Source organism: Anolis sagrei, chromosome 3, assembly GCF_037176765.1.
Source record: "Anolis sagrei isolate rAnoSag1 chromosome 3, rAnoSag1.mat, whole genome shotgun sequence".
NCBI classification, from domain to species: Eukaryota; Metazoa; Chordata; class Lepidosauria; order Squamata; family Dactyloidae; genus Anolis; species Anolis sagrei.
The window spans coordinates 32,581,346-32,591,896 of NC_090023.1; the positions used below are offsets into that span (position 1 = coordinate 32,581,346).

The following is a 10,551-nucleotide window of genomic DNA, read 5'->3' on the forward strand; positions in this document are numbered from 1 at the left end:
AAGCTCTATATAAAGCCTTAAGGAAGTGATTGTGATGGACTTTTAAAGAGAGAGAGATTGAAATAATACAATTGTCTTTTTCTTTTTAATGTATTGAGTTTAGAATACATTAGAGAAACCAGAACTAGAGCTGAAAAAGATGATCACTTATAACCCAAATTTAAAACAACTACACCCCCCCCCCACTCCATGGAACATACTTTTTATAAGTATGCTTTGAATTGTATTGGGCCCTAAAATGGAGGTTATAATATGATTTATGACACAGCTTCCTTCTTCTATCTCAGAAAGATAAAATGCATAACTGACACCAATAAAAGACACACTGCAGAAAACCGAACACTTATAAAAAACCCCACTACTTGTGCCACAAAAATTTGATCACATAATATAATGTCCTGACAAGGGCAATGATTTTTGTGCATCAGCTCATCTCCCATAGCTTCCTGCACATTAAATGAGATCAAGATGAGATGAGGTAGAAGGGGGAGAATCAGCTGTAAAATTCAGCCTTTCCTTAAAAATGAATGCCTTTCCTTAAAAAAAAAGGATCAAAGTAATACTCAGGAAGATGGATTCACATGTGAAGGATGAGAAAGAAAAATGCAGGAAGAAAGACAGTAGAAAGAGTTAATTAGATGCTTCCATTTCGATACACTGGTGTAAATCACTAGCAAATGAATATATTCACTTAGCACAGAAGGTTAACCGCCAGCTGCGTAAATCTTGCTAGCTGAAAGGTTGACAGTTCGAAGCCCAGGTCTTCTGCCTATCTAGCAGTTTTGAAAATAGCAATGTGAGTAGATAAATAGGTACCGCTTAAGCAGGGAGGTATTTAAGGCCGGCAATTAGATCAAGGAGGAAGTTTATGAACAAAGCTCTTTGGCAGGGAAAGTGGAGTGACAGCCCCCCACCCCCACCAAACCCCACCCCATGGCTGGAACAGAGTACAGCCTCCAAGATGCAGAAGATGGGAAAGCCTATATATACCTCTATCTATGTACAGTTGTCTATCTTGTCAGTGTATAATGGCATTGAATATTTGCCGTATATGTGTTCTGTAATCTGCTCTGCGTTCCCTTCGGGGTGAGAAGGACGGAATATAAATACTGTAAATAAATATATCCCAAAAGATAAAAGTCTGAATAAGAGGATAACAACAACAAAGAAATTTGATTTCATTTGAAGTTACATTTCCTTCATTTAAAATGTGGAAAAATACACTGAAATCTGAAAAAGAAATTATGAAGTTCAATATAGCAAACTCCATATGCAATCAACATGTTAAAGACTTGATGGAATTCAGTTTTGCTTTCTAATATTAGGTCCAGAATATTTCAGGGGTTATCATTTCTCAAAAGCAACCTGAGAAGTTCTGTTCTGAAATTGGCACTATCATCTGAGAAAGATTTCTTTTGTAGTGATGAGGTTAAATTTACCACTTGAACAAAGGAATTTTATGAACCATAAATTATGAAAATGATTGTTAAAGTTTTGCTAATGACTCGGCCATCTTGGGTCCCACGTTCATATTCTGTTCTGCAATAATCATACCAGCCAAAGATAGCTGTACAGTTAGCTTTTCATATCCACAGAATTTGCATTCACAAATGCAATCATCCACATTTTTTAAAGAAAAAAGCAAACCTTCATTTTGCCATGTTATATAAGGGACACAATTTTACTATGTCATTATATATCATGGGACTTGAGCATTCACAGATGCTAGAACCAAACTCTAGCAGATACAAGGAACCTACTATATATACTTTGTAAAATATGTGGATAATTATTCCCACCCAACTACTGCTTCACTGTACCTGTTGCCATTTGCTCCTTAGTGCTGGGTCTCTGATTGACTGACAGTGTCGTTGAATTTGCTGTATGACACCCTGGTAATAAACCATTGAAGAGTCATAATTCCCAAGCAGTGCGTATTCTCTTCCTTTTTTAGCATTATCACAAATCTCAGCCAAATTCATCTTCTTTGAGAAATCTACAATGACACACACATTCATGAACACTCCGTTATTGCATGAAGTAAAACAAATAATTCAATCAACAGCTGCAAGTTTTGACACTGTGCATTATTTAGTGTTGTTTTGACAATTATGAAGTCTATTATTATCGCTGGAAATTTTATCCAGGTGTATGACAAAGAATGTTAGCTGCAGACAAAGTTGACTCTATGATTAATATATTTTAAACAGTTTTTGTCTTAAGGTGCATCTACATGATAGAATTAGTATGGTCTGACACCATATTTGAATCAAGGGAATTGTAATTTAAAAAGATCTTTAGCATCTCTGCCACAGAGTTCTGGTGCCTCACCCAATTACAAATCCCAGGATTCTATAGCATTGAACCAGTTAAAGTAATGTTAAACTGCATTAATTCTATAGTGTAGAATATGAACCCTTAGATTGAAACATATTATCATACTTAGCTCTTCATGAAAAAATAAATAAACATAAGAATATGACCTGGAAGCACAGGGCAGGGATGGATAAATATGTTGGATGCAGAACCCATTTTACTCCCAAGGACCTCATGCAAGTTGCACTCATACTATCACTCTATGTCAGAATTCTGTTGCAAATTGGGGAAATACCATTTTGAAAAAGCATTGGTTTTGCTTGCAATGAAGTGTAGCAGGTTGACACCAAAATTCAGTGGCAAACCACTTCAAGATATTTAAAGCAAAGCAAGATGTTTGTTTTAAACAAGATGTTTGTTGGCTCTTCCTGGGCATTCTGCCAAAATTTGGTGGCGTTGTTTCTTAGATGCCTTGGGAAACACAAACATGGCTAAAGGAGAAGTATATCAAGCTTGCAGACTATGTGCAAGGATAAACCTTTCTTCCAATATATTGTTTTCTGACAAAAACATTTTATCCAAGTAAACAGGTTCCAGCACTCTTTTAATTCTATTCATCTATACTGGTCCTGATTTTCTACATCTTCCAAAAAACCACAAGATGGTCATAAATAACAATATTCTGACTGCCCATCATAAAGCAGTTAACACAGCATTCTTGCAAGCTTTGGCTTACCAACAGGCTTTTGCTCTAATGTACACATCTGTTAATTACTTGTAGCTGGCTGCTTTCCAGGACAATCATTCCAAACCATTTAATGCACTTGAGATACAGCAAAGCCCTCCAGAATACTTTGGAGAGCATTGCAACAGACAGGCTAATGTCATCCAGATATTTTTGGCACAAGAAAGAGACAAGTTGCTATGGCAATGTCAATGATGCCCTACTAATAACAAATATAACTAGAAGTCTGGATTGTTCAAGGTCTCATGTCTCCACAAATTAAGAGAAAACAACTCATACAGAGTGCAACATGGACATCTACAGATCTTTTGCCAAGTTGAAATCAAGTCAGGCTCCCTCTATTGCATGAAGCAAAGTTCATTCACCTAGATCTATTCTCTCACAGGTGGGAAGGAGGAGAAACACAGAAGAAATTAAAAGGGTGGGTGTTTTTTTCTCTTCCCAAGGTAATGACAAACCACTAAGAGAGCATGTTATTAACAGCCTTACTCAGATCTTGCAAACTCATATTGAGTCAATCCATCTTTAACATTGTTGTTGTTTATTTGTTCAGTGGCTTCCGACTCTTCATAACATTGCCAACCCCAGCTCCTTCAAGGTCAAACCAATCCCCTCAAGGATAACGTCCATACATCTTGCTCTTGGTCGGCCCCTCTTCCTTTTTCCTTCCTTTTCCCCCTGCATCATTATCTTCTCCAAGTTTTCCTGTCTTCTGATTATGTGGCCAAAGTACTTCACCTTTGCCTCTAATATTCTTCTCTCCAGTGAGAAATCAGGCATGTTTTCTGGAGTATGGACTGGTTTGATCTTCTTGCGGTCCAAGGCACTCTCAGAATTTTCCTCCAACACCACAGTTCAAAAGTGTCAATCTACCTTGCTCAGCCTTCCTTATGATCCATAGGTTACTACGGGGAATACAATTGCTTTAACTATGTGGATCTTCATTGCCAGTGTGATGTCTGTACTCTTTGAATGCGACTTTCCTGCTTCTTGGCAGGGAGTTGGACTGGATGCCCCACGATGTCTCTTCCAACTCTATGATTCTTAACTATTTTATAGAGATTGGTCATTGCTCTCTTCCCAAGAAGTAAATGTCTTCTGACTTCTTGGCTGCAGTCTGCATCTGTCGTAATCTTTGCACCTAGAAATACAAAGTCTGCCACTGCCTCCACGTTTTCTCCCTCTATTTGCCAGTTATCAATCCGTTTGGTTGCCATAATCTTTGTTCCTTTGATGTTTAACTGCAACCCAGCTTTTGCACTTCTTTCACCTTGTTTATAAAGCTCCTCAGCTCCTCCTCGCTTTCAGCCATCAAAGTGGTATCATCTGCATATCTAAGTTTATTAATGTCTCTTCCAGCAATTTTAACTCCTGTCTTGGATTCATCAAGCCCTACATATTGCATGATGTGTTCTGCATACAAGTTTTTGTGTGTGTGTGTGTGTCAGGAGTGACTTGAGAAACTGCAAGTCGCTTCTGGTGTGAGAGAATTGGCCACCTGCAAGGACGTTGCCCAGGGGACGCCCAGATGATTTGATGTTTTAATCATCCTTGTGGGAGGCTTCTCTCATGTCCCCGCATGTGGAGCTGGAGCTGATAGAGGGAGCTCATCCGCTTCTCCCCAGATTTGCATACAAGTTGAATAGGTAGGATGAGAGTATACAGTCCTTCTGTACTCCTTTCCCAATAGTGAACCAGTCTGTTGTTCCGTGGTCTGTTCTTACTGTTGCTACTTGGTCATTATACAGATTCCTCAGAAGATTGACAAGGTGACTTGGTATCCCCTTACCACCAAGTTCTTGCCACAATTTATTATGATCCATTCAGTTAAAAGCTTTAGAATAGCCAATAAAACAGAAATACAGCATTTCGTTTTTCCTATTACCTTCAGCTTTACCAAGTATTATTGTCTTCTCCAGGGTTTTTTGTATATCCAAAATGAAGTAGGTTTGGATTAGTCATTTTGGCCTGTAATAAAGAGTTCCAACTTGATTTGCTCTCAGGCTCATCTATTTGTCTTTTTGACAGGCTTACGGTGAGGGTTAGAACTCTCCTCCAGCACCACATTTCAAATGGGTTGCTTTACTTCATTGTCCTCTTGAGGGTCTTATCTAGTTTCTTCATAGTTGCCCTTCCAGTTATTCTTCTGATGTCTTGACTGCAGTTTCTATGTGGATTGATGACTGAGTCAAGGTTATGAATGCAACGTCATTAATGATTGAGTGTTAGTTGACTATCATAAAAACGTATCAACACAATGAATGAGAACAGCATAAAAGAACATCATAATAAAATCAGGCATTAATACTCAGAAACCTGCCTTGGATCCATGATCATGCAACAAGTATCAGCAAAGCCATGCATAAAGTATTCCAGACTTTAGGAGAGCTGACTTCAGGAAATTTAAGGAAATATTGAGCATGGACAGGAATACTAGAAGAGAAGAGAGCAAATGGTGGATGGGAGGTTTTTAAAAAGTGAAATACTGAAAGCATAGTTGCAAACAATGCCAGCAAGGAGAAAAAATAAGAGAAGTGTAAAGCAACCAGAATGGATGTCCAAAGAACTTTTAACTGAGTTAAGATTTAAGAGACATGCATAAGAAATGGAAAAGGGGAAAATCACCATAGAGGAATTCAAACAAATGACCAACATATGTACGGGAAAGGATTGTAAGGCTAAGTTGTGAAATGAGCTCAGGCTTGCCAGACAGATTAAAAAGAATAAACCCTTCTCAATGGTGGCTCCTCATCTATGGAATTCCCTTCCTAATGATGTTAGACTGACAAAATATCAAAGTCAATAAAACTACACAACGTGTAAAGCCCTTGTAGTGAGTTTCCTTGTTGTTGTTCATTTTTCAGTCGCTTCCGACTCTTCGTGACCTCATGGACCAGCCCACGCCAGAGCTCCATCGACCATCACCACCCCCAGCTCCTTCAAGGTCAAGCCAGTCTCTTCAAGGATACCATCCATCCATCTTGCCTTTGGTTGGCCTCTTTCCTTCCATTTTCCCCAGCATCATTGTCTTCTCCAAGCTTTCCTGTCTTCTCATTATGTGGCCAAAATACTTTGCCTCTACTATCCTTCTCTCCAGTGAGCAGTTAGGCATTATTTTCTGGAATATGGACTGGTTTGATCTTCTCACGGTCCAAGGCACTCACGGAACATTCCTACAACACCACAGTTCAAAAGCATTTATCTTCCTTTGCTCAGCCTTCCTTATCATCCAGCTCTCACATCCGTAGGTTACTACGAGGAATACCATTGCTTTTACTATGCAGATCGTTGTTGCCAGTGTGATCTCTCTACTCTTCACTATTTTATCAAGATTGGTCATTGCTCTCCTCCCAAGAAGTAAGCATCTTCTGATTTCCTGGCTGCAGTCCGCATCTGCAGTAATCTTTGCACCTAGAAATAAAAAGCTTGTCACTGCCTCCACTGAACAAACTACTGAACAGACTACACTCTGGCACCATAAGATGCAGAGCCAACCTTAAGAAATGGGGTGACAAAGTGGAATCCACAACATGCGAGTGTGGAGAAGAGCAAACTACAGACCACCTGCTGCAATGCAACCTGAGCCCTGCTACATGCACAATGGAGGATCTTCTTGCGGCAACACCAGAGGCACACCAAGTGGCCAAATACTGGTCAAAGGACAGTCAATCAACTGCCAAGCTTGCAAACTCTGTGTCTTTTGTATGTTTGTTTGTTTGTTTGTTCTGTCAAAAATGTAGTACAACTGCTCGGCTGCCTGACACGATAAATAAATAAATAAATAAATAAATACTGCCTCCACATTTTCTCCCTGTATTTGCCAGTTATCAATCAGTCTTGTTGTCATAATCCTGGGGGTTTTTTTTATGTTTAACTGCAACTCAGCTTCTGCACTTTCTTCTTGATTAGAAAGCTCCTCCTCGCTTTCGGCCATCAAAGTGGTATCATCTGCATATTTAAGCTTGTTAATGTTTCTCCCAGCAATTTTTACCCCAGCCTTGTATTTGTCGGCCCCAGGTAACAATATTTCAAAGGAAGACCTATATATAGTATGTAAGAAACCCTTCAATCTCCTGTCATCTATTTGGCAGCCTCTGTTTGCATCTAATTCCTGCCTTACTCTATGCCACCTTTTAGTCTATATCAGGCCTGGGCCAATTTTGGCCCTCCAGGTGTTTTGGACTTCAATTCCCACCATTCCTAACAGCCTCAGGCCTTTTCCTTTTCCCCCTCGGCCGCTTAAGCAGCCGAGGGGGAAAAGGAAGGGGCCTGAGGCTGTTAGGAATGGTGGGAATTGAAGTCCAAAACACCTGGAGGGCTCAAGCTGTCCCAGGTCTGGTCTATATCCTCTCTACATACTTGGCACACCTTGGCATATAGCCCCAAATAATCAGCCACTGTCATTGGCAGAACGAATTGTCAATCACAGTGGGGCGGGGCTTCCCCATCACCGTTATTCGGGTGCCTTTCCAAACACCAGCCACCCCTCCCTCTGCCCTTTCCTACAAATAACGGTTACCTGCCAGAGGGCCTCCCATTGGCCAGCCATTCTATTAGGATAAACGGGGGGAGGGCAGGCCTCAAGGTGTAAGAGCCAAAATGAATCTGATTATCTTCCCGCAAAGCTTTCTGGGTTTTGTAGTTTCTCGGAGGCCCGCGGTTCCACAGGCGATCGTACAAAGCAGTTGCCGCTAAGACTACGACTCCCATCCTGCTTTGCGACAAAACGTTAAGGGGGAGATCTTTCTCCCCCATTCCCGGCCCTCTATTTATATATATAAGGACTTACTTTGAATCAGGAGGGACGTCTTTTTTTAAGGATGATTCCTGGTGACGGGAGAAGGTTGTCGTTGGACATCATCCCGACTCGAGCGAATAAAAAAGAAAAAGAGGGAAAAAGTGGAGGGGGGAGAAAGCAATGAATGGAAGAGCGGTGGGCCTATCGGTTGGTGCAGCCTCCCCTTTAGGAGAGCTGGTGGGCGCGGGCGCATGCGCACTCGCGGTAGCCGAGGCGTTGGGTCTTTGGTGGGAGCGAAGGGCAGTGGCGGCGATTGGTTACCATGGAGACAGCGAAGGGAGGGGCGAGAGCGTCTGTGGCTCCGCCCCCTGTAGCTCCACCCACTGCCTGATCCAAACCGTCTCAGTCTGCTTTGGTGGCCTTTGGAGAAGGTTCTCCTCAGGAAGATAACATGGCTGGCTGGGCTCTCCAATAAATCACAGAATCATAGTCATAAATATACAAAATCATAGCATATTGTAAAACAATTAGCTCATAAAGTGGGACCAAAGTGCATTAATTGAATGCTTATAGTATTCTTACTATGGTTTTATATTATGTGTTAATGTTTTTATATGTTTTGTGGTGTTTTTAAGGAGCCCCCGGTGGCGCAGTGGGTTAAAACACTGAGCTGCTGAGCTTGTTGATTGAAAGGTCGCAGCTTCGATTCCGGGGAGCAGCGTGAGCTTCCGCTGTCAGCCCTAGCTTCTGCCAACCTAGCAGTTCGAAAACATGCAAATGTAAGTAGATCAATAGGAACCGCTCTGGCGGGAAGGTAACGGTGCTCCATGCAGTCATTTATTTATTTATTTACTTTACTTTACTTGTATACCGCAGTTTCTCAGCCCAACAGGCGACTCAACACGGTTTACAACAAGGATAAAAAACAATCAACGATATACAATTTAAAACCATAAAAGCATAATATACAATATTGACACAACCCTAGACAACACAATACATCTCATAACTGGAGTCGTGATCCAATCTGTCGTCCAAATTTCCATTCCTGTAATCATCACATTCATTGCACTGTTTAACCGAATGCCTGTTCAAACATCCAAGTTTATATGACCACATGACCTTGGAGGTGTCTGCGGACAACGCTGGCTCTTCGGCTTAGAAATGGAGATGAGCACCACACCCCAGAGTCAGACATGACTAGACTTAATGTCAGGGGACTACCTTTACCTTTATGGTGTTTTTAGGCATTGAATCGTTGCCATTGTAAACTGCCCTGAGTCGCCTAAGGGCTGAGAAGGACGGTATACAAATATAGTAAAATAAATAAATAAATTCTAAAGTCTAGACCAGGCCTGGGCCCAATTTGTAATAACGAAATGTATAGGAATGCAACATATCTCATGGAAATCTTTCTCATACACACACATATAATTTTTAATCTTGTGTCATTTCCTGTTACGCACTGCAGCGGACACACTAATGTGTCGCGACCTACACTATTGTTCTGTCACCGCTGGAGCCGAAATGAGGTGCTTTTAAGAGAGGATGTTAGGCTTGCATCCAGCGGGAAGCCAGGGGCCCAGAAAAGAAGCCTTTAGGAAAATCCCCCTTACTAAGCAGTCTTTTTGAGGCTTGAGCTTAAATATAACAGTTCTTTATTAATGAACAAACAGGAATTGTAAGCTTTCTTAACAGACTATTAGGTCTTGCAATCTTGTTTAAAGGAAACAGGCACTATCTTCAAAAACTTTGCTCAAAGGAAAAATCCCCTTTTTAGCTCCTCCCAGGCTGCTGTGAACCTAAACCTGACTGACTTGAGTCCACTACCGGCTGAACTGCGTCTCAGAACCTAGTAGACGTGCCAACAGGCCTGTAATCACTTAGCTGGAGATGAGCAGAGCTGTTATTCCCTCCGGAAGTCCTCAGGGCTGTAAAGCTGTTTCCCTGGAACCTTTTGGGAATCTGTAGAGGCTCTTAAAACACAAATAAATAAATCACAGAATCAGAGTCATAAATATAGCTATAGTAATACATATACAGAATCATAGCATATTTTAAAACAGCTAGCTGATAAAGTGGGACCAAAGTGCATTAATTGAATGCTTCTAGTATTCGTATTATGGTTTTATATTATGTTTTAGTGTTTTTTTGGTGTTTTTAGGTATCGAATAGTTGCCATTGTAAACTGCCCTGAGTCGCCTAAGGGCTGAGGAGGGCGGTATACAAATATAGTAAAATAAAATAAATAAATTCTAAAGTCTAGACCAGGCCTGGGCAGATTTGTAATAACGAAATGTATAGGAATGCAACATATCTCATGGAAATCTTTCTCATACACACACACACATATAATTTTTAATCTTGTGTCATTTTCTGTTACACACTGCAGTGGACACACTCATGTGTCCCGACCCACACTTTGGGAGCAAGAGTAGGGTCTCCCCGGTCCTGGATGATCTTAAACTGCAAGGCGGGACGTAGTGAGAGATGCGTTTGGACAAGTAAGCTGGGCTAGAACCGTATAAAGCTTTATAGGTCAAAACCAGCACTTTGAATTGAGTTTGGATCGGCAGCCAGTGGAGCTGACACAACAAGGGGGTGGTGTGTGCTCCCTGTATGTCACTCCGGTTAGTAATCTGGCTGCAGCCCGTTGGATTAGTTGAAGTTTCCGAACAGTCTTCAAAGGCAGCCTCACATAGAGTGTGTTGCAGTAATCTATTTGGGACGTAACAAGAGCGTGGACCACTGT

General features: G+C 41.1%; 1 protein-coding gene across 3 annotated transcripts in view; it reads right to left on the reverse strand.

The window, feature by feature from the left end:
- Window positions 1-8,109, reverse strand: part of KATNAL1 (katanin catalytic subunit A1 like 1) — a 34,699-nt gene extending 26,590 nt beyond the window's left edge. Inside the window, exons 1-2 of one of the 3 annotated variants that reach the window (XM_060770874.2) lie at window positions 7,851-8,109; window positions 1,821-1,996 (exon numbers count right to left, since the gene is read on the reverse strand). In XM_060770874.2, coding sequence (XP_060626857.1) covers window positions 1,821-1,982 — 162 coding nt within the window. In that variant the 5' untranslated portion in view covers window positions 1,983-1,996; window positions 7,851-8,109. Of the gene's footprint in view, window positions 1-1,820; window positions 1,997-4,946; window positions 5,232-7,580; window positions 7,675-7,850 lie in introns of those variants that run through there. The other 2 variants (XM_060770873.2, XM_060770875.2) reach the window with 2 other exon arrangements.
- Between the last annotated feature and the right edge of the window lie 2,442 nt (window positions 8,110-10,551).